This window comes from Gaeumannomyces tritici, assembly GCF_000145635.1.
Source record: "Gaeumannomyces tritici R3-111a-1 unplaced genomic scaffold supercont2.6, whole genome shotgun sequence".
Lineage (NCBI taxonomy): Eukaryota > Fungi > Ascomycota > Sordariomycetes > Magnaporthales > Magnaporthaceae > Gaeumannomyces > Gaeumannomyces tritici.
Window position 1 is genome coordinate 2,677,693 of NW_008804550.1, and position 27,124 is coordinate 2,704,816.

Sequence of the window (27,124 nt, forward strand, 5' to 3'; positions counted from 1 at the left end):
GCCGGCGGCGCCGGCGCCGGGCCCCGGCCGCCCGCCGCCCGGCCCGTGTGCTCCAGCCAGCCCCTCTCGCCGATGAGCACCTTGTGCCTAGGCAGCTTTTCCTCCATGGTCTCGATGAAAGGGGTGAGCGGCGAGTAGACGCGCGGGTAGCTGGTGCCCTGGTCTGCGGCGGTCGCTTGCTCCTCGTATAGGATCTCGCCCTGCACCGACATGTGGGTGTTGTATAGCTGCTCGTACTCAGCGAGGGACCGCATCACGGCCCCGGACCGCTCCAAGGCCTCGGACTCGTCCCTGGAGTCCGAAGGGGTGGTAGGGACGATGGTCTCGTAGTCGGACTCGTACCCGGCCCTGCGCTCGTCGGTTGAGTAGATGGAGGGGGAAGGGTTAGAGTTCGCGCGGCCCCTTGTTTCTCCGAAAAGAGCCGCGCTGGTGGTAATCGTAGACTTGGACCGCTCAGGAACGGCCGGCTCCTTCATGATCTCGATGGGGGTCTTGCGGTGCGATGGGCTCCCGCGCAGCTGCGCCGTGAGGGTGTCGACAGACGGGCGTGGGCCGCCGCGACGCTGGGCAATAGTCGGGGGCCCGTAGCGATCGTCGAAAGTCTCGGATGGTGCCACTCGCCCTGCAAAATGCCCGTCGTGGCTCAGGTTGGCCGGATAGCGCGCCCGCCTGGTGGCGTCCCGGACAGGAGAGTGCTCGCGAAGCTGTTGGGGGGCTGCAGGCATCGGCCTGACCGGAATCGGCTTGACGGGATACTGCCGCGGAGGGATTGGGCCGGCGGGCCGGGCGGGAGACTTTCCGCGGGCCTTGGCATAGACATGTGAGCCCGGGGGCGGGACCAGAGGAGCAGCATGGCGACGAGAGAGAAACGAGGTGGTCGCCTGGGGCGCCGCAGCGAGCGCGGCGTCCTCGCTGTATGCCCTATAGTGGCAACGGTGCGCCGGAGCTGCGCTCGCACCGGCAGGTCTGCCTCGTCCAGAGCCCTTCTCTGGGGAGTTGGGCCGCGAGATGCTGCTGGACTGTCAGTGCATGTTGCTGCTATATAGGTAGTGGCGTGGGCCGAAGATGGGACAAAGATAAATGTTCTCACGCTTCTGCAAGAAGGTTCATCTGCGAATCGGTAAAGCTCATGTGCAGAGTGACGCCGTTGTCCGGAGACTGGTCACGTCGAGACGGGGATGAGGGCATGTTGACGGACGGGGATGATAGCGGGATGAAGTCGCCCCGAATCGGCGTCGGAGTTGGAGTGTCTGGCCGTGAGGTGGTCGCCAAGGGCTGGACGGGTGAGGCTTGCCCTCGAGTGCGAGGAGACGACATGGTGTTGAACATTCCGTAACGATGCGTGCCGGCAATGTCCCCGCCATACTTTGCAGCCCCGTGGGTTTTGGCAGCCATGACGATGCAGCCTCTGGAGTTGGATATACCGGAGCAAGAGAGCTTGGCAGTCCCGTCGCGGATCAGCTGGCGGGAGTTGAAGGTGGGAGGGTGGGTAGTGTCTGGACCTGGCAGGCAGAGGCGGGAGCGCGGTTGGAGGGGAGATAATCTCCTCAACAAGGCGCGGGTAGGGCCTAAACCAACGCGCAGTCACGGGGTCTGGCGCTCTCGCGTTGCGTGGGGGTTGCTTGCTCTGTTTGCCTCTAGACAGTGGCCCAAGCTCTTCAGACCGTCCGAACTCGCTGAACGTCTGTATCAGACGTTTCAATCTTCTCTTGAGGCTCAGCTGGCGAGCCTCGGGCTGAGTCAACATGCTTCCAGAGCAAGCCTCGTCCCAAACAACCGCAGCTTCCACAACCAGGCAATACCCCAAGTCCAGTTGGCACATGGCAGGCCCTCAATCCCGAACATATGCCCCTTTAGAGGAGGCAGGAGATTGTGTGTCTGAGCATTATAGGAGAAGTGCCAAGGCTTGGGCAGGGCAGCATCATAGGTTCAAGTTCTCGCTAGAATAGAAGAAGGCATGGAAACTTCTCCATCGGGACGTATTCCATGGTTGTATCACGCATTTCTGGCCTGATTCGACATCTGTACTTTTATGCCAAAGCACTTGCCTTTGCACCCCTGCTGTCGTGAATAACTGTCGTCTAACGTCTTCCTGGCCCATTACTCGAGTCTAGGCCTAGCTCAGACGATGGCAAAGGTTGGTAGTTGCAGAATGCAGCTTTGGGGAGAGGAGTAGGGAAGCAAAAGAGGCAATGTAACCAGGAGAAAGGAACAGAAATACAAGCCGCGTATGCTTCCATCACAGACAACCATTGGCAGCACCACCATCCACCCGGCTAGGAAGAAAGGTATATCAGAACGTATCTAGACGCCTCCAGTACTAGCACCCATCATTGTTTGTCCGCCAGCCGACGCCGACTCCGATAAGGGGTAGCAGGTCGAGCCGGGCCATCTGCCGCACGCCAGGGCCGGCCGGCTGACCAACCGGCAGCAGGGCCGGACTATGTGAAAAGACAGACAGACAGACAGACCCCTGCCAGAAACAGATGCAGCCCACCCCTGCTTTCCCCAAACCGGAGCAGTGACGACTTGTGACGTTTGTCCAGTTGTGGAGTCTGCGGAGAAACCCTTGGCGGGGCCATAGTGGAGCCGTGGCGAGTCACGTGCGGAGCCTCAGTACTCAGCACACACAGCTTGAGCACCATTGCCGACCAGCACAGCCGTGGGCCACAGCGGCTCCACCACCCAAGGCGGGCGCTCAATTACCGTGCTTGACTCCCGTGCCTCCACGTCGCCGGGGGGACCGCCAATGTCTGACGATCCCAGCGAGCCCCGCTCCCGCCGTGTCGGCTGGTCGCCCACTCGAGTTGCCTCCTCGACCTGCCAACCGCTGTGCTGCCGTTGCTGATGCCGTTGCTGCTGCCGCCGCCCTCTGGGACCGCCAACACCGCCGCAGCTGCTGCTCTATCAGGGGCCTCGCACCCCCCTGGTCCTGGTCTTGGCCCTGGTCTCGCACCCTCCCTAGTCCTGGCCGCCCTGCCTCGACATTTGGCTTCGGCTTTTTGCTCCAGCTCCCAGCGGAGACTCCCTCGGTCCGCCGCCGCGGCTTGGGCCTGCCTGTCACCCTGTCTGTCACGGCTGTAGCACCCTCTCACCTGCTTCTGGCCGGTTTTCCCGGCGCTCCTGTGACCCCCTGCCACTCCCATGGCACTGCCGCGCGCCTGTACCGGTCCCTGAGCGCTGTCATGCTCGATTCGCCCCTGATATTGCATGGCCCCATCGGCTGGGTGGCTCCTGGCGCTGGGGGTAAATGCTCTTTTACCATTTATTCCCAGCGGTGGCCTCCATAGCAATGCCACGCGCCTCTGTCGCCATCTAACCTAGCTTCGCCGACGTGTTCGCTGGCTTCTGTCACCGTAGCCTGCCTTGCCCAGTCACGCCGACAGGCATACGCGTTAATCACCGTCGTTCTTCTCTCCCCCTATATCTATCTCATTGTCCCCGTATTCTTTGTCCTCCTCCCCGCAACTCCGCCCGCTAAACAACACATACGGGCACTCCCTGCCACTTGACACCCCCATTTGCAAACCGTGATGCCTGAGAAAGCGCAGCCGACTCGAGGCTCCTCGACTCATTATGACATTGGTAATTACTGCCACCGCACATGAGGGAAAGGAGAAGGAGAAAATACAGGGCGCCACGAGTCGCATATGGTGGAGAAGCCCCAAAGCCGACTTTGCTAACCAGTGTGGCCAAAAAAAAAAGTCATCGTCGGCGCCGGCCCTGTGGGCTTGATGCTCTCGACCTGTCTGGCGCGATGGGGCTACAAAATCAAGCACATCGACAACAGGAGCGAACCTACGCCAACCGGCCGTGCTGATGGCATCCAGCCGCGCTCGCTAGACCTGCTGCGCAACATGGGGCTGAAGTCGGCAATCATGGAGCACAAGCCCGCACGCGTCTATGAGGTTGCCTTCTGGGACCCGTCCGCAGCCAGCTCGGGCATCGAGAGGACAGGCACCTGGGCCAGCTGCCCCAGCTTCATCGACGCCAGGTATCCCTTCACCACCCTGTTGCACCAAGGGTTCATCGAGCGTGTCTTCATCTCCGACCTGGCCAAGAGCAACGTCCAGATCCAGAGACCCTGGACCATCGCCGGCTTCACCTCGGACCCGGCCAGCGACCCGCTGTACCCAATCGAGGTGCAACTGCAGCACGTCGACGGCACTGCCCGCGAGACCGTCCGCACCAAATATCTCTTTGGCGGCGAGGGCGCACGCTCCTTCATCCGCGAGCAGCTGGGCATTGGCATCAGGCACAAGGACCCGATCGAGCACGTCTGGGGCGTCATGGACGGTGTGGTCCGAACCGACTTTCCCGATATCAAGGTATGTGTGCTCTCCAAGCGATGCGTTCCTCCTGAGCTCCTGGCGTCTATAGGGCCGTTGCCATAATCGGCAGTCTTTTAGCGCCCCGTCTCGGCTTCCGCGCGCCGGCGCCTCGGTCGGAATGCTGCACTGAGCGTGCGTGGCTGACTCGGTTGGACCAGATGAAATGCACGATTCACTCCCGACACGGCTCAATCATGGTCATCCCCCGCGAGAACAACCTGGTGCGTCTCTACATCCAGATTGCCTCGTCCACCGACAAGGATTGGAACCCGCGCAAGACGGCGACCGAGGCCGAGGTGCAGGCCTCCGCCAAGAAGATTTTCCAGCCCTTTTCGGTCGAGTGGGACAGGGTGGAGTGGTACTCGGTCTATCCTATCGGCCAGGGTATTGCCGACAAGTACACTCTGGACCACCGTGTGTTCCTGGGCGGTGATGCCTGCCACACCCACAGCGTGAGTCCCACCCCCTTGCAAAACCAACGTTGGCAGGAAAGCGTGGAGAGCTGCAAGCGACTAACTCCAGTTTCCAAACCTTGTAGCCCAAGGCGGGTCAGGGAATGAACACGGCCTTCCTCGACGCCCAGAATCTGGCGTGGAAAATACACGCTGTTGAGCAGGGCTTTGCCGACCGGACGCTGCTAGAGACGTACGAGCCGGAGCGCAGGGCTGTGGCAGAAACGCTGCTCGACTTCGACAACAAGTATGCCAAGCTGTTTTCGCAGCGCCCGCCAGACGCCAGCGAGATTCGGGCCGCCTCGGAGAACCACGGCAAGCAAGGGGGTGATGACAATGAGTTTGTCAAGACCTTCAAGGAGGCATGCGAGTTCACGAGCGGCTACGGGGTCGCCTACGGACCCAACGCCCTGAACTGGTCGCCCAGCCACCCAGCATCGTCCGAACTGATCAACCCCAAGGGCAACAAGCTCCGGACCGGGAGGCTCTTCCGCAACTCGGACGTGACCCGCATAGCAGACGCAAACGTGGTCCACCTAGAGCAGGAGGTACCTCTGAACGGCTCGTTCCGCATTTTTGTTTTCGCCGGCAAGCCGTCGCTGACGCGCGTTGCACTCGCCGACTTTGCACGATACATGCTCCGCAAGGGCTCCTTCCTGGCCTCGTACCTGAGGCCAGACATGGAGACGGTGTCGTACCACGAGCACCACAACCCTCACAGCCTGTTCTTCACCTTCTGCACCGTTTTTGCAGCCCCTCGGAGCTCCATCGAGATCAGCCGCGACGTCCCCGATATCCTCGCGCGCTACCGAGGCCACGTGTACGCCGACGACCGCCAGAACTACGAGAGCATCGAGTGGGGCCAGCCCGCCATGTCTGCACACAAGAAGCTGGGGCTGGACGAGGAGCGCGGCGGCGTGGTGGTGGTCAGGCCAGACGGCTACGTTGCCCTGTCGACTCGCCTAGTTGAAGGAACCGGCACCGTAGACGCGCTCAATGAGTACTTTGGCTCGTTCTGCACAAGGAGTCTTGGCGGCAAAGTCACAGCACAACTATGAAGCGCATAGAAGGCGAGGAGGACGTCGTTTCACCTGGCTTGGTTGGATTCGCGCGTTTTGATTCACAATAGATACTACACTATACACTGTCATCTGAGCGGTTTTACATCATAATCTATGCTTTATTTCTCTTGGATCTCTACCTCTATCTCTCCAGTCTGTTGCTTCTTGTCTGTCTGTCTTTCTCTGAAGCACATGCTCAAGTGCAAAGCTCCTCTGCACTTCCATGGCAGCACATTATCAAAAGCACATCCATTGCAGGGCAATCACTGTTCACTCCCGACTCGTAAGCATCGCCGTAACTCGATAGTCACTTGCACCTTCATTTGGACATATGCTTCAGTGTCTGCTGTGAGAGTTTACTTTTCTTGTCATTGAGTTGAACCCAAACTACAGGCGTCGAGATTGAGGCGGACGCTATGGCTCATATGCCAAAAGTTTGCCGTTGCTATTCCCCCACCCTACCTGTTCAGTCCCATAGAAGAGTTGTAGGCATATAGACCGTGATCACGAATTGTTTGAGCTACATTTACTCATAATGCACCGTCTCACATGCTGGCCAGATTGAGGATGATTCCCACAGGGAGACGCGCGCAGCCAAACCCGACACGGCATCTTGGTTACACTAGAATGCGTCGCCAAATGCCGAAAGGGCTTAGCGCATTCCCAAAACGGCGAGTTTTGGTGTAAGAGAGCTGCGCGATCATCCATCTCCAAGCCCTCTGTCTCGATTGTTTTTGTATAGAACACCCGCAAACGGCATCGGTGCTTGGTCAGGTCCTTATTCCAGGTCAAATCACATTAGAAGCCTCCATCCATTAACCAAAAGGTTGCAGTGAAAGTTGGAAATCGCAGTCCATTGTTCCTTTCACCAAGTTATGGCTTCAAGTCAAAAGGGATGGGGGATGTCGTCAAAGCAAAACTCCGCCTCTAGCAAACAAGTTTTTCTACCTTCCGCCAACTCTATGCATTGCTTCCACCAAGTGAATCTCCAGAAGGACTATACTGCTAGGTTACTATTCCTTTTACTCTCCGTCCTCTTCCGGGTGGTGGACGCCTCGGCTACTCCTTCCTGGCCAGGCCTGGGTCACCCCATCCCGCCCCCATACCGCAACCAGCCATCTCCTCCGGTGACAGCCCGGTGACAGCCAGGTCAGAGCAAGGTGAGAGCAAAGTGATAGCAAGACAACAAGCAAAGTCTCTTGTGAAAACTAGCACTGTACTCGCCTTCCACGCACAAATCACCCGGGCACCTATATAAAAATTCTCCCCACCACTCGATCCCTCACCACTTTCTCTCTCTTCACAACACAAACAAAGCAATCATGCCCGTCACCACGGGAAGAAAGAGAAGAGCCTCGAGCTCAGAGGCAGAGCTCCGCGCAGCGCTCCAGGAGGTACGTAACCTGATCATCCCAATATCTGATCATCCCAATATCCTCTCCTTGCACACATTCCTTTCCTCTTCTCTCGTTCTTTCGGTCGGCTCTGCTCTCGCGTGCGGGGTGCATCGCGTTCTGCCTTGCCCGCCCGACTCACGCAGGGCAGAGCATGCCCGAGACATCCTCGCAAGGCTACAACGGCCCCTCTACCCAACCACCTCTGCCCGGGTTCTGACCTTGTTTATGAATACAGGAGCGACCCAGCCTTTGGGGCTGGGCCCAGACGGTACTACGGTCCGTCTACAAGACCGTGACCGGTGCGCTGGGCTTCGGTATGTATCAGGCAAACGCCAGCCCCATCGTCCTACGAATCTTGTATTGGCTTCTAACTGGCGGGTGGACAGGCCTGGTCACTGGTGCGGCCTCGGCACCCGTAGCCGCAGCTGGCGCTGCGCAGACCATACTGGTGGTCGAGACGAGTGCCTCCTCCCCGTCGGGAGACACGTGGGTGAAGCGCCGCAAGGCGCTCCGCGTGTTCGACCGCGGTGAGGAGGCGCCGCGTAAGGTGAGTGACATCTGAGAAGAGGCTCAAAATCCCGTCCCCAGCTGCAGCCTCTCCACCTGCAGCAGTCAGCCCCCATCACCCAGCTAGCAGCCCCGCCCCACCCACCAGGAACCTAGAGTCTCCACTCGGGACTTTTTAACAGGACCAATCCTGCCACAGCACGCCCGAGACCCGATTGAAGCTAACATTTTCCTGTGCTCCCTCGAAACAGCCGCCGGTGAGATTTCCTAGCGGGTTCAGCCCGAAGAACAGGAAGTTTCCCAGGTGCAGCCCGGTGTTCGCGCCGGTATCTCAACCGCCAGTTGGCCAGCCAGCTCCAGTCGCGACTAGGGCGGCCGAGTCGAGTGAGGCTCTTGTGCGTGCTGCCGCCGCCGCCGCCAACGCCACCGCCGTCGCTTCCTGGGGACCGCGCCCGGCAGTTGCCCAGCTGAGGCAGCTGCACGTCCGGCGGGCACCCACCCGGGAAGGCGCGTCCCGGCCCCTGCCGCAGCAGGCCCTCGTCCCGGCTGGCGTGCCAGCAAAGACCCCACAGCGTCCGCTGAAGGGCATCCTGAAGCACCCGCCGACGCTGCGGTGGGAAAGGCTGCGCCGCCAGCAGCGCGTCGAGGGAGTCGTCGCCGGCGGCCGTTGCGTCGTTTTCAGGAACACGCCTCTGCCATCGCCCGCGCACGCTCCGCTGCCGCTGCTGTTGCCCGCCGAGTTCAATTGGCGCGGCCACTTCAGCGTCCCAAGCCCGTCGCCGTCGTCGAGCGACGAGGAGGAGGAGGAGGAGGAGGAGCCCAGCCGCTCGGGGCCTGTCACACCCCACTCACCCCCCACCCAGCACGTCGCGGACATCTCACAATCCGCCAAGGACGCTGCTTCTCTCACAAACACCGCTCCCGACTCTACCAGCATCCCAGCCCAGCCTAAGGACATCAAGCCTATCGCGTCGTGCATCGAGCACCCAGTAGAGACGCGCCAGCCGATCATATCAACATCGGCTCAGGTAGAGAAGGCGGCGCAGATTGACATCCCTGTGCCCGCCATGGACCCCTCCAGCACCAGCACCATGAGTGCCCCAAAGAGGCCGTCCGACTCGAGCCGTCTCGCTCAGACGCCGATGCGGCAAGCTCCAGCAAGGATATGGAACAGCTTCCAGACCCCGCAGCCATCGCGCGCGGATGCACTCGCCAGGAGCAGGCAAGTTTCCGGTAGCTCGTCACGGCTTCCTCTCAAGCTATTCCGCCCCGGCCTCGCGGCCTCGCAACGTGTCGGCGCACAGGCAGAAGGACCTGCCGCCACATACACAGACACACGCGCCTCTACATCCTCGGACAGCACGCCACGCCCCACTGCTTCCGATCTACGCGATGGTTTCCCCTCTACAGCGCCAGACCGCATGGACGTTGATATGTCTGGAAACCACTTCATCGCACGCACACCCTATTCCGCTCTGCAATCATCGGCAAGAAAGTCCAGATTCAGAGCGCCGTCACATGCCACAGTGACGCCCCGGAAGAAGAGTATGGATGCTCATGACTTCTCACTCATCGGCGAGTCGCCTGAGTCTACGGCGCCGCCAACCCCGGAGGCCAAACCAACTTCGCCAGAAGCGCGCCGCAAAGAGATGCTAGCCTTCTTTGCTGATGATACACGCAACATCCGCGCCCCCGAGATTGAGACTGAGGACGAGGTGGACTCCCCCAACAAGATGGAGCAGTCATCTACTACCCGTTCACTAGCTCATTCGCCGGATGATTCGCCGCGACACCACCCACCGCGATCGGACTCATCGTCCTCTGCAGCATCTCAGCCGAATTCGCCGCAGGCACCGTCACATTCCCCGTCCCCACATGTCCCCTCCAAGCCTGAAGACGATCTTGATTTCCCGTCTTTCCCAGCCCTTACCATCAGCTCGGGCAAGGATGACGAGCTCGCTTGCGCCGTCCAGCTCCGTATAGAAGCCGAGGAGGAAGAGGAGAGAGAGCAAGCCAGGCGTGCCGAGGAGGAAAGGCGCAAGGCCGAGGCAGAAAGACTCGAGAAGGCGGAGAAAGAACGCCTCGAGCGAACCGGAGGCCTGCGACTCCCTAATGCCGACATTGTTCAGCAGATCTCACAGGGGTGGCACTCCAAGATCGCGGACAGTACCCGGGTTAGAGAGACGATGGTGTTGGCCAAGTCGGCTGAGGGAACCGAGATTCTTGGTCGCGACTTCCGACAGGTTGTCCCACCCACCGTCTGGCTGAACGACGAGATCGTCAACTCGAGTCTGTCATACGTGGCAAAGTACATTAATGACAAAACCGGCACTAAGAGCGCGGTCAAGTGTGTACTTCTCAACACATACTTCTGGAAGCACCTCAGCGATCGCGGACCCAACAGCACACAGCGGTGGCTCCGAAGACTGGGCGTCAACCCAGGAAACTTCCTCACCGTCGAGACATTCCTGATCCCAATCAACCTCGGGAACTCGCACTGGACGCTGGGCATCGTTCGGCCGAAGCAGGGCGTCGTGGCACACATGGACTCGCTCGGGCAGCAAGGCGCCGGGAGCCCCCGGATCGCAGCCACGCTCCTCAAATGGGTCGAGACGTTCCTCGGACCTCGGTACATCGAGGCCAACTGGAAGATCCGCAACTACGAGTCACCCAGACAGACCAACTCACATGACTGTGGAGTGCACACCATTACCAACGGCTTCTGCGTCGCCCTCGACATCGATCCCTCGCAGTACCAGGCCAGAGACATGCCCCAGCAGCGCCTGAGACTCGCGGGTGTTCTATTGAACGGCGGCTTTACCGGCGACTTTGACATATCTGATATCTGAAGCCGGCATGCCGGACGACCACAGCCTCGCCGAACGGGCCGGTGCCACTTTTTTCTCACCTTCACGACTCGACGTCTACGCGCGCGCGCCAGATCTTGAGCCCGTCCCCACCGTGGACAGGATCTGGCTTTACATGGTCCATCATGTTCTTGCACGACGCACGACGCATGGTTCAGTCGAAGCCGTGAGTCGAGGTATCCGCAAGGGTGCTCCATGTTGTACTTTTCCAAAGCAGCGCGCAATGACGACTTCCTCTCTATCATACTATCGAATCACTTTGTCCATTTACGGGGTGTTTTTTTTTTTTAGAGCTTTCCTCCTTTCGCCTTCTTCGCCTCGTTTTTTTTTCTTTTCGGTACCTAATAGGGGATGCGAAAAGCTAGGCGTATCATGGGGCATCTGCTGTCTATTGTCTTGGCAACATCAGCCGAACCCCAGTCTGAGCCGACTCTTCCGAGCCAGAGCTCGCTGATCCACTCGTTAGAGAGGATGGAACTAGGCTAGCCGCCTTATTCGATCTGCCTTTTTTTTGTCGCACACTAGATTGAAGCGACGGCAGGCATCACAGTTTTCACATGAAAGACGTTGGTCAAGACGAGGAGGAGCGGTCAAGACCTTTGATTTCTGCGACCTTCTCATTGCACCGCCAAGCGGTCGAGTCGGACTTGTCATTCATCGCCAGGCTCCAGACAAGAGAACCATGAAAGGCGTTATGGGTATTTCGATGGTTTTTTCTCCCTGCTCAGTTACTCGTTTCGCATCTTTTGTTTGTTGGCTTTCGGCGTTTCCGGCCGCCTTTACCTCCTTCTTTGAGGTCGCATTCTGCTGGCGCTTGAGCCATGGATGTTTGGTTACTGGTCGCAGGGGTTTCTTTGACAGGTGGATTCCCACTTGTTTTCGTTGGGTGGCACACCAACCAGTTTGGGAGAGCCTCGACCACTTTTACGAAGCCAGCCTGTTTTTGTGTGCTTGTGCGTGCTTGTTTGTTTTGTTCACCCCCTGCGGTGCCTGCCGAGGAACGTTGGCGTCCTTTGGCGTCCTTTTGGAGTGACCTTCTAGAACGTTTCTGCAGGGTGCGGCATGTCAACTCAAATTAATTTGCCGGGTCAGCTGGACAGCAAGGACAGGCTCAGCTTAGCTGCACGTTACACAATAACCCTGGGCTACCAGTCTCTCGAAACGCGCGTAAAAAAAAATAAGGTGATGGGCTCAGGCATTTCCGTCTGACGGTAGTCCGACGGACGAACACGACGATGACACGATGGGGGGTGTGTGTGTGGCAAGGACGCAAGACGCAACCGGCCGAGCGGGCGAACAGACGCCGGCGCCACATAAGAAAGGGGGAGAAGGGGAGAAGAAAAAAACATTGGCGTGGATGTTGGGTGTGAGTCGGCAGAGGTGGGTGGCGACACCGGCGTTCCCGCGTGCCCGTCTTGGTCGTCACTGCGGTGGGGTTTCTGTCTGCATTCACACCACCCATTCGAGATGCAGCACGTAGGTACAATGTGTGTGTTGTGGCGTTGTGAGTGGTGTGCCTGTGTGTGGTGTGTGCGTACGATCCCTCCCAAAAGACAATTCCGACTGGGAGAGATCCGAGGCCAGGGGACGGGCGACAACATTGAACCAAAGGAAAGAAAAAAAAAAAAAAGGGTGCTAGGCCAGGCGGGGAAATGTTCTCGAAGGCGCTAGAAGGGTGGGAAGCGCTGTGCTGTGCTATGCTGTGCTGTGCTGTCTTGTCCATTCCTGTCTGACTGACTGACTGGCTGACCATCGCCTTGGGTTCGACGAACTACGATACCATTGGAGGGCGCACAGCCCAACCCCCCTCCTAGGACCGGCGGCATCCACCCAGGCCCCTGGGTGAATCCCTGTGCGGCGGGATGGTGGAAAATTGGAAAATGCCCTTCTTTTTGTCTTTTTTTTTCTTTTTCTTCAAGGCCCCGACACGCTTAGTAACTCGATCAAGTGAGAAATAAGGATATCCACCTTGCAAGAGCTTTTGATAGGGTTTGGTGCAGAAGCGATGTTCCAGACTATTCCGTTTCGGTCAAGGCGGGAGGAAACAGTGCGCAGCGAAAAATCAGTGCGTTTGGGCTCATGTAGAGCATGTGGCGGATCTGTGATGAGGGGGAAAGAATGAGCTAAAATATATATATATATATATAAAATAAATAAATAAATAACCCTGTAAGGTGGATATCCTTATTTCTCACTCGATCGAGTTACTACGGTATTTTGGCGGCCCAAATTGTCCATCCAGGCAGGGGAGCCCCCGACTTGATGAAGATGGAGCAAGTCGGCGGGGATTTTTTCTTGGTCCTTGCGCCACCCCCCTGTCGACGCCTCATCCGGATCGATCGAGGAAAGGGAAGATTAGGACTGTGGACCAAACGGCGGTGGGTGCTAGGAGCACTCAGGCCCAGTTGCCAAAAGGTCGCAAGGCGAGCCAGAGCCAGACTGGGGAGCTCGTGTTGGATCCTTTGTTTTTGGGCTTGGTGCTAGTCGATTGGCTAATTTTGCTGGATGAGGCACGCCTCCCTTACCTTTCCATGGTGGAATGTCTTATCTAGATGTTTGGTGCGTAAACAGGTTGTGTAACCTATATTGAGTTTGTGATTACATGCCGGACAGCGTCGACTAAGCCCGGCCTACGCCCGGCTGCCACGGGGTGGACTCGTCGGGCTGAATGCGCGCATCTCGTGTGTTATCGGGTATCGAATAAGCTCCCATGCCAGCAGCGCGAGTTCCCTCGATGAATGGAACAAGCCACGGAATTGTTCTCTCCAATATCCTCTTTGGGACACACACCCCCCTCTCGCGGTTGTTGCTGACAAGAGACGGCCGGATGGATGGGGATGCAGTCGGCGGCGGCTTTGGGGGAATTTGATTGCCCATCCATTGCCGACCACCACACCACCACGCCACACACGTATGTTGACACACACCACCACACTGCGGTTTTGGGCTGCATGTGCCGCTTGGCTACTTGTGCTGCCGCTTCCCTTCCCTTCCCCTTCCCCTTCCCCTTCGCGCGCCGCGGTTGGCCCACACCCATGCTTGCAGGACAGACGCCCGGATATTGCCTGCAAACGACGGCACCCTTGTTTTTTTTTTTTCTCGTTTCCCTCTTTTTGCTTCGTGCCGTCGAATTTTCCGGACGCGAAGCCTTGTCTCTGTCTGCCACGTCCCCCGTCCGCTTTTCTTTCCATCCCCTACTCCCGCAGCTGGCGAATCTCTTTTGGCTGTGGGGAGAATGGAGCCGATTGGCTTTGACTCGGAAAACCACGGCAATTGGGCATGCTTGCCTTTTTTTTCTTCCTTTTCTTGGCTCTCCCGCTGCCGGTGCCCGCCGACGCCAAAATCGGGGTTGCCCGTTTTTCTTCTTATTATTTCTTTCGACCAGCCTGGATCCCCTTGAGTTCGCGGCTACAGACAAGTCATCCACGGGCTGGGATCAAGGATGTCCTGCCCCCCTGGCAAATCGGTACCCGCCATTGTTTTTTAGCAAGCGCAAACTCAACAAGAAAACACCGCCCCCTCAAGCTGTGCCGGGTGGCGATATTCTGAATCTGATTTGCAGCGGGCTTGTTTGTGGTCCTTCGTTTGTTACTGGCAGTGTTGCGGGAGCACGCATGGCGCGGACACGTCATCATTGTCAGCATTTTCTTTCTTTCTTTCTTTTCTTCTCTCTATCGCTCTTTGTCCCTCCATTCCCGGGTCTCAGACTCAGTCATCCCTGCGCGAGGAATGACGAGGCCCACCTAGTCGGACGCATGCAGTTGCGGCCTTTGGAACAATTCTAGCGCCCTTCTAGCGTCGTGGCCGTCGTCCTCCTTTTTTCTTTTCTTTTTTTCATTTTCGGGACCGGCGGGTGGGCGGTCAGCAAGCGAAACAAGTTCGAATCAAGGACCGAGCTGACCTGGCGGCCCCTTCCTTTGCGGCTCACTGACCACACTCTGCCTGGCCCCGGCGCCGGTGATTTCTCTGGCCTCGCCAGTGCACCAATCCCCGCCCCCCCTGTCGACATCGAAAGCAGCATCACGGCAGATGTTCTGTTGGTATGCTTGCTATGGGTACAGTATACTGCTGTGAGACTAGTGAATTCCCCCCGGTATCATGAACTGGTACCATATTCGGATTAATGTCGCCCCCCTGGACGTCTTGTGGGGAAAGATGGCCGGATCGGCGCATGTCAAACTCGTACGGATGATGCGGCCGTGTTTGGTGTTTTGGGCTGGCACTGCTGGCAGAGCCTTCCTGCCGGAACGCTCGCACGGGGGGCAGAAGGGGGCAGTCGGATCGAATTGCCATGACATAACCGCGCGTGACTGCATCTGCGAGCCCGGCATCCAGTGCCAAAGCCTGGCCCGGCTCTCCCTGTCCGCCGTCGGGAGATTACAGTGTGACGGGCTCGGGCCAATGGCGTGCGCGAGCCGGGTCCCTGGCTGCAGGTGTTATGCAGCCATGGGACTTCACGCCACCCAAATTAGACCGGTCATGTGTGTGTGTAGACGTCCCCCCCCTGGAAAGGGAAGCTGTCAGCGAACAAAAGAAGCAAAGGAAGGATGGAAAGCCGCAAAATGAGTGCTCGGAGAAGGGAAAAAAAGGGAGAAAAAAAGTAACCACTGGCATGCATGATGGGGGAGGGAGATTCAGGGTGGCGGCACACTGCCAGCACCACGGCCACGACCTTGGGACACACACACACACACACACACACACACACGCACAAGTGAATCGGAACGCCCAATCACCCACCCCCGGCTGAGCCCTGTTGGAACGGATGGGGATCGCGTCTGCAAGTCTGGGAGGCGCCAGCCGGATTAGTGAAGTGGTAGTGCTAATGGGTTTTGGTCGCCCCACACTCGTGCACACTCTGCAGAGCCGAAGAAACAGGGTGCCCATAAGGAACCGAGGTGGTTTGGTAATCGAACGGAGGGGTCAATCAATCCAGGAATTGGTCTTGAGCCAGATGCTAGTAAAAATACATGCACATAGACTTTTGACCTGCCTTCTGCTGTCCTCCCGAGCGCCAGGGAGTGACAAAGTGAGGGGTTCGCAGGCGCATAATGGTGAGTTAATCTATGTTTGTTGATGCCGTTTTCATTCCCGTGTCCACCCAGTAGTGGCCCAGCATCACGTCACTTCGCCGCCTGTCCTGTCGCGCGCCCAACCTGGCCGGACCTGGCAGGCAGGCAGGCAGGGTGCCCTTCCGCTTGGGCTCGGCTCTGCGCTGTTCATCGCCGTTCGGTTCGGCCTTTGGAGGGACTGGCAGTGGTGGAGCCACCCCTGCGCGCGCAGCACGGCGCTGCGGGGTGAGCTCCATTCAGACGTCTTGGAAATAAATAGGGGTGGATTACTGTACCATGGAATGGAATGTACTGTGTACTGTAACATGTACTCTGGTGGAGGCGCGGCCCACCCGCGACGGCACCAGCAGGCATTCTTGGGGACATTTTTTGGACAGTGGTGCTGTTCGGCGCTCCCCGATTGACTGACTGACTTGGGGACTGCGACGGGGGGGGGGGGGCCAGGGATTGGGGCTGGAGTGCTGTCCGCCCGTCCGTCTGCTGTATGTGTGTATGTGTGCGTGTCTGAGTGCCAAGTGCCAGGCGACGGTGAGCAAAGGAACGCGGCGAGGGAATGAAGGCTCCTTTCACTCATTTGACTTGTCTCGGGCAATCGAAGCAGTGTGCCAGCCCGGCGCACGCTGGTTCGCCAGCCATCAAAGGCCACCCTCTGGCGGGTTTTGGCGCCACGGGATCGACAGTGCTTGGCTCTGCTCCAAGCCCACGCAGGGGGGTGTCAGGCCAGCGACGCCCTCCCACTGGCCCGCGCCTACGACTTCTCCCGCCCTTCCAGAACCTAAAGACCGAGCCGCCCCAGATCTGGCTCGCACCCGTCTAATCTCTGGGCCACCACCACACCAGCATGCCAGCGCCCCCAGGCCATCACCTCCCAACACCCTCGACAAAACTGCCGTCTGGTCCCTCCCTCTTTGAATATCCCCCTACTCGCCCCCCTCGCTGGCACCACCCGTCCAGACTGTTCTCGCCCATCAATTCGGTCCTCTACGGAATCAACACAGTAAAGAAGTAACAAAGCAAGGCAAAAAACAAAACAAAAAAACAGGCCGCCAGCTTCTTTTTCTTCTTTTCTTTTTCTTCCTTTTTTTTATTTGCTTTTCCACGCCGTCTCGCCCCTTCGCTTGTCCGCCCCCCCAGCGCACCACTCCTTCCACGACGCCTCCTCTGTTTCACCAACCGACGCCCTCGCTCTTGTTTGTCTTTGCTCGAAACGGCGACGCAGTGGCTGTCGCCCTTTGCCATCCCGACCCGACAGCTTTCTAAATTCTCTACCCTCGCTCGCCCGTACCCCCGTCTCTGCCTTTTTCCCACCACCACAACGACGGGAACCCGCAGTCGCCCGCGCACGACGGGCCCCCTTTCTTGCTACGGCTTGCCCACCCCCCGTGCAACCGCCGTCCTTGGCCTGATCGACACCACCGTCCATCTTCCCAGCCCTGCCCTACCATACCGCAGGCGCCCCATTGGCCGCGCCCTCACCGGTATCTGCGTCGGCAGCATCACACGGAGGCTACCTGCATTGCGCTGCCCTGCGCTGCCCACCATTGGCCTTGCTGCCTGCCTAGCTCGTCCAGCGCCGCTTCGACTTGGGTTTCCAAGACCCAGAGCCCTCTCTTGGCCGACGATTACCACGACGACGATTACCACGACGACCGCGGCCGCGACGAACACGTCGGCGTTGGACGATAGCGACGACTATCCCACGGGACGGACTCGGAGCCACCCTTCAGACCCGGTCGCATACACGCCCCGAATGGCACTGTGTTGCTGAGAACAGACTCCACGAGCTCCCGCAGCGGATCGTCCTCAGTCTGAACCATCACTCCATCCTTACTAGCTCTGCAACGCGGCAACGCAAGCATGAAAAGATCTAGAAGACGGACATACTCACCAACCTACCTCAGCCCCTCGCCCACCCCGAGGGCCCTCTCCCCGGTCCGCTCACCGACGCGCGGGGGTCGTGACGGCGCCATGCCGGCCTCCTCGCGGCCAAGCTCCTTGGCCGCGATGCACCCGTCGCTTCAGGAGATTCTGGCCAACACGGCGCCTCCTCCTTGGAACCTGAGCGCCTTCATGGCCTATCTGTCACAGAACCACTGTCTAGAAACACTAGAATTCACACTCGAGGCCGAGCGATACCGTCTCGCCTACGAGCAGCTCGCCCAAGACCAGTCCAACTGGACCAGAGACGCCAACGATCACGTTTGCATCCTGTGGCAGCGGCTGATGAATGCCTACATCCTCCCATGTGGCCCTCGCGAGGTCAACCTGCCCGGTCCCGTCCGCGATCAGCTGCTGTCCTTCGCCAGCACCCCGACTCCTCCCAATCCTTCGGAGCTGGAGGAGGCCGTCAGGATCGTACATGAGCTGATGAATGATTCGGTTCTGCTGCCTTTCATCGCCTCCACCAACGCCTCGCAGCACTCGCTTGACCTCCTCGAGGGGGAGCCCGACTCACGGCAAGGACGCGCCAGGCTACGAATGTCCAGGGAAATGTCTTCACAAGAAGAGCCCAGCCGGTCGCCCAAGCTGTCTCTGCTTCCTAACCTCCACATCGGACGCAGGTCTGAGGGTGCCGCGCGTTCTTCTTCCTCTTCCTCCGCAGACGCCGTCGACCGAGAAGGCACCAGCACCGACGAGAGCAGCGGCAGCACCCCGCCCCCGGGCGAACCCTTGACTCCTCCCACCACACCGCCCACGTCGGACTGGGGCTTTGGAACCTCGCCTGGCAGTCTACAGAGGGCCATCAGCGCGCACAGCAACGGTTGGAAGCGCATGAGTGCCAAACTTGGCCTCGGAAAGAAGAGCCGGACCGCGCGACGTGCCAACACCTCGGACGCGGCTGCCGCTTCTTCGTCAGGATCCACCGGCTCCGATGTCGACGTGCACATGTCTGACTCCAACTTGCCGACGGCGGCGCATGCCACCAAGGGCCACGACTACCCCTTATGAGGGTCACAGGTCGTATCACCACCCGCACAACTCGCCTCCACCACCGTCTCGCCGGCACAGTCGGCTTCTGGGCTTCATGACCCAGAGGCCGGCAGTGCCGGTGCCGGTGCCGTCGATCGCGCCAATCAGCTTCTCCCCATTGAGGCCGACTCGGATCACGACGACGCATCTGCAGACGAGTGGGAGGGGCCCCATCCGGGCCAGAGGTTGTCGCTGTCATGCCCCAGGGCGTCTCCCGCCCTGGACTTCATGAGAGCCGACAGCAGCTTGGCCAGCGATGGCGGTGTGTGCAGTGATGATATGGCCGCAAAATATCGCCCGTCGCCACAACAGACGCGACATGCGGGCAGGATGTGGCTGACTCGCCGAAGCGCGCGGGCGAGGGTTAGGAACACCCAGCCCGGCCAACCAGTGCTCCGGCTTGATACCCGGAAAAGCCACGAGGCATGGGGTGTCAAGGGCAAGCCCATCATGTCGGCGCCGCCATCGTGCCCTCACGGCCAAAGCATTGTTCTCGGCGTGGTGTCTGGAGCCAGCTCCGCACAAGGCTTGGAGCTCGAAGAAGGCGCCGAGTCCCTGTCCATGATCCTCACGGACCCGGACGTCAAGACCGAGGTCGGAACGACGTGCAGCTCTTGCGAGACGGAGGACGCCGTCACCATCAAGGAGACCTCCCCGCCTATAAATTCACCTATGCTCGACTTTACCGACTTTTCAAACCACCTGGGCATCCATCTGGACAGTCCCAACGGATCGTGCACGACCGTGGTCAACCCAAGCGCCAACACAACGCCTGTCGAGGCGGAGGGTGACGCCTACGGCTGGGAAGCCGAGCTGGATCGACGTCAGTGTTGCATCATCTCGCCGACGAGCAACCCGGGCAGCTCGACCGAAGGCCACGCTCGGCAACCATGTGTCGCCAAACGCAGCCTTCTCCACCGCGTCTTGAGCAGCATCCCCCCTCATCGGCCAAGTGCCGACCACACGACGGCCCCTTGATCACATTTACCACTTGATCTTTGGGTCACTTTACACAACTTTCTCTTGCTTTCCAATTTAGGGTGCGATTGAGCACGTGGCATTGCACTCTTTACTTTTCTTGCATATACCAATTTACTTTGTCCCGATTTTGCTACCATTACCATTATCAACAACAACAACAACATCATCATCATCATCATCATCACCATAGACCACTTTCTTCTATTTTCCCCACCCTCTGGGGCCTGTGCAGCTTCAAAGGTTGGGAAACTTGGGATAATGGGCTGGCGTTTGGGGGGATGCTCTGACGACCCATGCATATAACGGACCCACGGATCCTTTCATTGATGAACGGCGGGGGACGGACATGCTCATTCAGGCACGGCGTTGGGGGGATGACATAGCGACTTCGACTTCCATATATCAGCATGTATGCGGTGTTATCGACTCTTGTTTTCATAGCTTGCTTTTTTTTGGGCTATGGATTTGTTACACACACACGACGGCATGGCATCCAAACGAGACTAAATCCTAAACAAACAGAAAGAAGACCGAGACGATGAACAAAAACCGAATATCTGTCGAGATTGGTGTACCCCTTGTCGAATGCCTTGCTCGATATTATGCCAACTATGACTACAAGCTGAATGAGATTTGGTTCTTTTTTCTTCTTTCCTGCCCATGACGCCGCCTCCAGGACCACGACGTCCCCGTTTGAGTCTAAAAATTGAGAAGAGTCTGAGAGGGGGTGCAAAGACGTGAGATGCAAAGAGTTGTGTGATTGCGAGGGGAAAAAAAAATACATTGAGAAACCATGATCCAACAGTATACAAGAACACCAACCGATATTCCCCCCCGGGGGGGTGGGAAACAAGACCCAAATGTCCTAGTCAAAAAAAAAAAAAAAAAAAGAAAGCTACTTGTCGTCGCCGGCGGGCTTGTCGTGCCTCAGGTACATCTTGTACTCGAGCGAGGCCGAGAGGTCGATCTTGCCCTGCTCGATCTGCTTGCGGGTTGCGGTGAGGAGGGGCTTGGGGAGGCCCATGGACTCGAGGTAGGCGACGGCTGGAATGGGTCAGTCAGATGCGTGATGGTGCTACGGGTGATGATAAGAAACAAACCAAAAAAAAAAAAAAGGAAAGAAAAACTCACTCTCGGTCCACTCCAGATCCTTGCGGTGCCGGCTCCACTTGAGCTCCTCGGCCATGATGTCGATGACGCGCGGCAGGGCCTCGAGGGCGGCCTGGGCGTTCAGGAAGGCGAGCCTGGTGCGGCGGGCCAGCACATCCACGGCCGTCTGGGCATACTCGTGGCGGACGGCGTAGCGGACCTCGCCGTCGACAAAGGGGTAGAGGTCCGAGATGCGCTCGCCGCGGGCGGGGAAGCGCTTGTTGGTCGGGCTGCTCAGGGCCGCCACGGTCCAGGCGCGGTCGCCGTAGCTCTCGGTCAGGTGCTTGGCCACGTCGGTCTCGACGCCAAAGTGCTGGATCAGGTGGATGAAGAGGTTCTTGCCGTAGCCGTGGGCGCCGACGAGGCGGACCTTGTGGGTCTGGCACGAGCCGTCGAGGTGGGCGCCGTCGTCGACCGCGTCGGTGCCGCTGACGCGCGGGGCGCTGGCGACGGGGCCCGTCACGAGGCCAAACTCGGTCACGGCGGCGTCGACGCACTCCTCGGCCATCTGGCGGTACGTGGTCCACTTGCCGCCGGCGCACGTGAGGAGGCCCGAGGGGGAGACATCGATGAGGTGGTTGCGGACGAGGGACTCGGTGTTCTTGGCCTTGGGGTCCTTGACCAGGGGCCGCAGGCCGGACCAGGCGGCCAGGACGTCGCCGCGGCGGACCGTGATGTCGGGCGAGAGGTAGTGGCGGACCTCGTTGAGGATCCACTGGATCGACTTCTCGTCCGGCACGGGGTCGCGCGTCACGGTCGAGGGGTCGTCGGTGGTGCCGGCGATGGTGTTGCCCTGCCACGGTAAAAAGAAGATGACGCGCCCGTCCGATGTCTGCGGGTCGATCAGGCCCATGTTGGCGGGGCTGTAGAAGCCGGGCAGCACCACGTGCACGCCCGACGAGGGCGCCACGATGTCCTTGCAGGTCGGGTCGTCGAGCTTGCGGATGCCGTCGGTGAAGGGGCCGGTGCAGTTGACGACGCAGCGCGCGCGTATGTGCACGTCCTGGGCCGGGCGGCCGTCGCGCGCGGGCAACAGGTCGCGGGCCGTGGCGCCGCAGAGCCGGCCCGTGGCCGGGTCCTTGTGCAGGGCCGTGACCTCGGCGTGGTTGAGCACCGTGGCGCCGTAGAGGGCGGCCGTGGCGGCGATGGACACGTTCATGCGCGAGTCGTTGTGGGCGCCGTCGTAGTAGACCAGGGCGCCGACGAGCCCCTGCTTCTTGAGCATGGGGAAGGCGTCGAGCGCCTTGGAGCGCGTCAGGAAGTAGGAGCTCTCGATGCCTTCGGACCCGGCTAGAAAGTCGTAGAACTTGGTGCCGGCCCAGTAGTACGGGGCCTTCCACCAGCGGTCGAGCGGTAGCATGATGGGCAGCCACGAGCTGAGGTGAGGGGCCGTCTGCAGGAAGTACTTGCGCTCCTTGAGGGCCTCGCGCACGAGCTCGTACTGGCTGTAGTCAAGGTTCCACACGGCCTTCTCGAGGTAGCGCACGCCGCCGTGCACGAGCTTGGTGCTCTTGCTGCTGGTGCCGCACGCAAAGTCGTCGCGCTCCACCAGGGCGACGCGTAGCCCGCGCGTGGCCGCGTCCAGCGCCACGCCCGCCCCCGTGGCGCCGCCGCCGATGACGAGCATGTCGTAGACGGCGGCCTCCTCGTCGCCGCCGCCCTGCTGGGCGCTGCTGCTGTTACTGCTGCTGCGCCGGAGCGCCGCCAGCTGCTCCTCGCGCGCGGGGATGCGCGGGAACCGCGGTAGCTGGAACGTGCCGTCGGCGCCGTAGATGGGCGGCGGCACCGCCGGGTCCTCGAGTCCGGGGATGTTGCGCGGCCGGTACGCGTAAAAGAGCAGCCCGCCGCCGACGGCCGACGCCCCGACGGGCACGGCCAGCCGCCGCAGGAAGGCGAGCCTAGACATGATGGCAGGCGGCCTAGCCGACGACGACGACGACAGTCGACAAGGTACGTGGATGGATGTCTCTGGGTCGGCGTATATAAAGGAGCCAGCTGCGGCCTTGTAGGGAAGGCTGGGGGCCAAGTATACAAGGCGGCCAAAGAGAAGAGGAAAAAGAAAAAGAAAGAATAAAAAAAGAATGGCAAAAGGGAGGCCGAGATAAAAGCAAGACAACAGACAAAAGAGGGGAAGCAGATGCTCTAGCCGCGCAGTTGCAGGTTCAATGGTCGGCTGGTCCGTCGGCAATAAAACGACGATGGGCTAGCAAAAGAGGCGCTGCCCGCTCAGACCATCCATGACATGGACGTTGATCGAGTCGTTCAAGTGGGGAGCCCTGTGGGGAAATAAGCTGGAGGCAATGGGGGCGAGCCTCCACGGTGAGAAGGAGCGATCCGAACAGATGAACGAACCCATCCGCTGGCGATTTTATTGAACACGAACCAAGTCGCTATCTAATTTTAGTCTAGCTGCACTCGATGCGATTGAAATACTGACGCACCACTCTTAGGCCCTCGGCCCCTAATCTCCAGGACACGCCACACTACCATAGGGACCATAGGGCGCGAGCTAGCGCGAAAGCTTGGAGCATGGCGATGCTCCAGAGAGAGCTTCCCCATGCGCCTTTTTATACACCGAAAGCGCCAATGCCCAGTCTGCTCGGGTAAAACAGGATTTTCCACCAATCAAACCGCCTTGTCGGCCCAGCGTGCTCGTCTCGCCCTCTCGATTGGAGCACCGAAAGCGGCCATCAGCGACCTCCATTCTTTCTCTCCGCCTTGCCGACAGCCGCCTCGTTCAGCGAGTACGTGACGATGACATGACGCGGTAGATGCCTCGACTCGAGATTTACGGGCCTGAATAGAATGAATACGCAAACAAAATACCTATCAACCGCCGTTTCCCAACGAAAGAAACAAGTAAAAAGAAAGTTCAATACCGGCCAGCCGTAAACAGCTCGTCCACAAAATTCGGCAACTCGCTGCCCTCCTTTGACGGCCGCCTCGCCTCCGGTCCTCCTTTGCCGCTCTTGCTCCTGGGCAGCCTTTTCATCTCTATGCTGCCCTCGACCTCCGAGTCTCGTTCATTAGCCGGCCCCAGCGGGCTATGTCCGCCGGCCTTGCGCACGAACAGCTCCAGTGCGCTGAGTCGCCGACCCGCCGATAGCTTGGCACATTCGCTTCCGTGTTCCTCCCGTACCGCCAGCCCGGATCCCCCCACCGTTGCGGACCAGCCCCCCTGGAACCCCACGGGGCTGCCGTGGTCTTCCCCCCACCATAGCTTGAGCGTCGATGAGCCCGTCGACTCCCTTGGAGAGCCCTCGTCAGTGCTAGGGAGCGGGCTGCCATCGCCCGCCGCCGCGCCGCTTGTGCTCCTTGGCCGAGATACTTGGCGTTTTCCAAGCCCTGTCCGGCTGGCCACTTGCCATCTGCTCCACCGCCCCGCGCCCTCCTCAGCCAGGCCCTCGGCCTGCCCTTCCGCTACCGCCGTCTCCGTCGTCCTGCTTGGCCCGCCTGTTTTGCTTTCCCGGTCCACCTCGCCTCTCGGTGTGTTCGGGCCCAGCTCCCGCGCGGCGCGCTCGGCGAAGGCTGCGTTATGTGGCGAGCCCTGGTACGCCATCTGGTGCGCCCTGAACAGCCCGAGCGGTACCAGCTCGCACCTGCTGTTTTCGGCCAACTGGTGGCTCACGGGGATGACGACGCGGAGCGCGATCATGGTTGCTGTCTGACCCACACCGCCCTCGGGGCTGCTTCCACTGCAGGGCACCTGCACCACCTTGGACGTCGCCATGGCTTCGGCCAGCGTCGAGTCGTCAAGCCACGTCCGGAGTGCCCTGAGTGTGTCGCTAAGCTTGCGCGCGAACACGGCCGTCTCCGTGTCCTCGCCTGTTTCGGCCCCTTTGCCCCGGTCACCACTCTCCAAAACGTGAAGCATGGCGTTGATGCTCATGCGGTCCAGCTGCTCTATATAGTCCATGTGCCACTTTTCCAGCTTGTCAAGCTCCATAGCCACCGACGGCAGCAGGTTCCGCGCCCCTTTCCTCGCGAGTACGTCGAACGCGAACACCCCCGGCTGTGCCCGCACCCCAAAGAGCCCAAGATGTAGCCCTGGCTCCAGCAGGGCCTTCTGCTGCGCGTTGGCCGCCATGTCGCGCAGTTTTCCCTCCAGGTCGGGCGTTCGGATCCGCATCCGCGTGCCGATCAAGCTGCTCACCTGGTGGAGCTCCGCAAATCGGTACCCGGCTGCCTCGAGCGCCTCTTCGTCGGCGCTCGTATTGGCCTTGCGCACCAGGAACAGCAGGGATCCGCGGCCGTCGTTGCCAGTCTCGACCCAGGATCGGGATCCCTTCTCGGCGAGTCCGGGGTCTGGTGCACTGCCTGCACCGTGGCCAAAAATGTCGTCGACATCCAGCTGATGTGAAGAGTTCCAGCGAAACGCGTTTTTCTTGCTTTGTTCTAACCCGCCCGTAACTAGAACGTCATCCCACAAGATGCCCACCTGCTCGAGGTTGAGCTTGAGGCTGGCCGCAAGAGCCCCGGCCGCCGTGCAGAAAAGCTGTCGCACCGTGGTGTCGTAGTTCTCAATGGGCTCATGCCTGTTGTTGCTCAGACGGAGTCCTCGCTTGGAGCCGCCCGACAGCTTGGTCAGGTGGCTCGACATGTCTTCCAGCAGGGGGTTGACGCATGACCAGTTCCGCGAGACCCTAAAGATCCAGTGGAAGAGTGGGTGTGCGGTCCCGAACGCGTCCTGTGGGCTCATCTCCACGAACGAGTCGGTAATCTTCTCGCAGGGCAGGAACCCATCCGGACTGACCATTACGCGACCCTGCCTGTCGAACATGGCGGCGGCCAGCTGCACTTTGCGTGCCCTGTTGGCGAATCTTTTGGTGACGTAAGCCAGGTAGATGGCGAGACCACCCATCAAAAAGCTAGCCCCGAGAGCCTGGTGGTGACGCGAGGTGTCAGCCCGGCGCCTGCACATTGAGCTCCGCCATAATGAGCAACGGGGTAAGGGGGCGATGGCCATAACCTACCAGGCACATTACTATTATGACCGTGGTGTTGCGTGACAACTCGCTAGCCGTGTTGGATTTGAGGGCAGTGAGACGGTACTGAGTCCCGCCAGAGGCGCACCAGTGCATGCCCGAAACGGCGCCGGCCAGGATGACCTCGGATATGGTCCTTTTCCACCACGAGCTCGTCCAGCCTACGCGGAGGACGAAGAAGAGGGCGAGGGAGACGCTGCTAGCCGCGATGGCGATAATGCCAGAGGCAACGATGTTGGCCTGCTCATACTCGCACACGTAGTTGCTTATCGACGCATTGCCCAAGTAGTGCATGCCGCAGATGGCGAGCCCGGCAAGCGTGCCGCCGACACCGATACGCCACCACGAGACTCGGTCTTTGGTTTCCGTGGCCACAAAGGCCACGAGCAGAACGATGATGGGTACAAACAGCGACAGTGTTGTGAAGCCGCCGCTGTACGCAATCTGCAGCTGCGGCTCCCCACCGGCCATTACGATGGCGCGGTTTCCAACGTAGTGCTGTCGTTGTCGCCGAGGTTGCGGCCCTGTTAGTACAACCCTGAAGCGCAAACCAGCTAAGGCAGATACCCACCATTGACCAGATGGCCACGCCGCCCATCGATATGGCCGCCCCGACAAGCAGCACATTGTTGAGCCTCCCCATCTGCGCGGTCCGGCGCTGGATGAGCTCCAGCGTCGTCGCGGCGCCGATAAAGCTGACCACATAGCTGAGAACAACGAAGCCGGGTTGGTAGGACCATGGGACCAGCTGCCCATGCCACTGCCGGAAGAGCTGGTCGGACGTCGGGGAGGTCTTGTTGGCGTCCGCCATGGTCCGGTCTGGTCGATATCTCTCGCGCCCTGCAAGGTCGTCGGCCCAAATGGCGAAGAACCAGACCAGATGAACAAAGCCAGATGAACAAAACCAGGGATTGACGACCGGCAACCCGCAAATGCGAACAACACCAAGAAAAGTAATGAATGGAAGTTGGAGGGCACAACGACGACAGGGTATTCGCGTCCAGCGGGGGGAAATACCATCTTTTTGGACGCCTCGCCTCCGAAGTGTTCCCCCCTCTTTTCTTTTGTCATTTTCCCTTTTTTTCCCTTCTTTCCGCCCGCTTCCCCATTCCCCAGTCTCCCTTTCCGCTATCCGGCGCCTCGGCCACATCGGGGGGCGCGTGCCTCCATGGCAGGCACATTGGCGAGAGCCTGGCAAAGCCAAGGGGATGAGACTAAAGTCGAGTCTTGGCTAGCGGGTCAAGCAGGCGCAAAAAGGCCTCGACTAAGCATGATTTCACGGTAAAGCGGCCAATAGGATTTGGCCGCGCCCGGGTAGTACGGGCGTGCAGCAGTCGCGCTAGATGGGCTTG

At 59.6% G+C, this 27,124-nt stretch overlaps 7 protein-coding genes across 7 annotated transcripts in view; 3 read left to right on the forward strand and 4 right to left on the reverse strand.

The window, feature by feature from the left end:
- Positions 1-1,395, reverse strand: part of GGTG_11270 (hypothetical protein) — a gene marked incomplete at both ends in the record, with an annotated part of 2,515 nt that extends 1,120 nt beyond the window's left edge. Inside the window, 2 exons of the mRNA XM_009229155.1 lie at positions 81-1,011; positions 1,091-1,395. Coding sequence (XP_009227419.1) covers positions 81-1,011; positions 1,091-1,395 — 1,236 coding nt within the window. The remainder of the gene's footprint in view (positions 1-80; positions 1,012-1,090) is intronic.
- A 1,300-nt stretch (positions 1,396-2,695) lies between these two features.
- GGTG_11271 (phenol 2-monooxygenase) lies at positions 2,696-6,227 on the forward strand. Its single transcript, XM_009229156.1, has 4 exons — positions 2,696-3,585; positions 3,706-4,328; positions 4,490-4,783; positions 4,870-6,227. The coding sequence occupies exons 1-4, from the start codon at positions 3,534-3,536 to the stop codon at positions 5,839-5,841; spliced, it is 1,941 nt and encodes a 646-aa protein (XP_009227420.1). The 5' UTR covers positions 2,696-3,533; the 3' UTR covers positions 5,842-6,227.
- Positions 6,228-7,166: 939 nt separating this feature from the next.
- On the forward strand, positions 7,167-10,597 carry GGTG_11272 (Ulp1 protease; the record flags this gene model as incomplete). Its single annotated transcript, XM_009229157.1, has 4 exons — positions 7,167-7,238; positions 7,477-7,555; positions 7,628-7,788; positions 8,000-10,597. The coding sequence occupies 4 exons, from the start codon at positions 7,167-7,169 to the stop codon at positions 10,595-10,597; spliced, it is 2,910 nt and encodes a 969-aa protein (XP_009227421.1).
- Positions 10,598-15,674: 5,077 nt separating this feature from the next.
- GGTG_11273 (hypothetical protein) lies at positions 15,675-15,923 on the reverse strand (the record flags this gene model as incomplete). The annotated part of the gene is made up of 1 exon (XM_009229158.1): positions 15,675-15,923. One exon carries the CDS (start codon positions 15,921-15,923, stop codon positions 15,675-15,677), a length of 249 nt encoding a protein of 82 aa, XP_009227422.1.
- Positions 15,924-17,655: 1,732 nt separating this feature from the next.
- On the forward strand, positions 17,656-19,635 carry GGTG_11274 (hypothetical protein; the record flags this gene model as incomplete). Its single annotated transcript, XM_009229159.1, has 2 exons — positions 17,656-18,567; positions 18,646-19,635. The coding sequence occupies 2 exons, from the start codon at positions 17,656-17,658 to the stop codon at positions 19,633-19,635; spliced, it is 1,902 nt and encodes a 633-aa protein (XP_009227423.1).
- An 874-nt stretch (positions 19,636-20,509) lies between these two features.
- GGTG_11275 (glycerol-3-phosphate dehydrogenase) lies at positions 20,510-23,331 on the reverse strand. The gene is made up of 2 exons (XM_009229160.1): positions 20,770-23,331; positions 20,510-20,682 (listed from the first exon to the last, which is right to left on the reverse strand). The coding sequence occupies exons 1-2, from the start codon at positions 22,691-22,693 to the stop codon at positions 20,534-20,536; spliced, it is 2,073 nt and encodes a 690-aa protein (XP_009227424.1). The 5' UTR covers positions 22,694-23,331; the 3' UTR covers positions 20,510-20,533.
- Positions 23,332-23,423: 92 nt separating this feature from the next.
- Positions 23,424-27,005, reverse strand: GGTG_11276 (hypothetical protein). The gene is made up of 3 exons (XM_009229161.1): positions 26,344-27,005; positions 25,761-26,270; positions 23,424-25,669 (listed from the first exon to the last, which is right to left on the reverse strand). The coding sequence occupies exons 1-3, from the start codon at positions 26,920-26,922 to the stop codon at positions 23,660-23,662; spliced, it is 3,099 nt and encodes a 1,032-aa protein (XP_009227425.1). The 5' UTR covers positions 26,923-27,005; the 3' UTR covers positions 23,424-23,659.
- Between the last annotated feature and the right edge of the window lie 119 nt (positions 27,006-27,124).

Coding starts and splice junctions, on each gene's coding strand:
- GGTG_11271 (XM_009229156.1), top strand. CDS start 3,534: ATGCCTGAGAAAGCGCAGCCGACTCGAGGCTCCTCGACTCATTATGAC. Junction 3,586..3,705: donor CTCGACTCATTATGACATTG/GTAATTACTGCC, acceptor CAAAAAAAAAAG/TCATCGTCGGCGCCGGCCCT. Junction 4,329..4,489: donor CCGACTTTCCCGATATCAAG/GTATGTGTGCTC, acceptor CGGTTGGACCAG/ATGAAATGCACGATTCACTC.
- GGTG_11275 (XM_009229160.1), bottom strand. CDS start 22,693: ATGTCTAGGCTCGCCTTCCTGCGGCGGCTGGCCGTGCCCGTCGGGGCG. Junction 20,683..20,769: donor GGATCTGGAGTGGACCGAGA/GTGAGTTTTTCT, acceptor GACCCATTCCAG/CCGTCGCCTACCTCGAGTCC.
- GGTG_11276 (XM_009229161.1), bottom strand. CDS start 26,922: ATGTGGCCGAGGCGCCGGATAGCGGAAAGGGAGACTGGGGAATGGGGA. Junction 26,271..26,343: donor GCGTGGCCATCTGGTCAATG/GTGGGTATCTGC, acceptor CGACAACGACAG/CACTACGTTGGAAACCGCGC. Junction 25,670..25,760: donor TCATAATAGTAATGTGCCTG/GTAGGTTATGGC, acceptor CGTCACCACCAG/GCTCTCGGGGCTAGCTTTTT.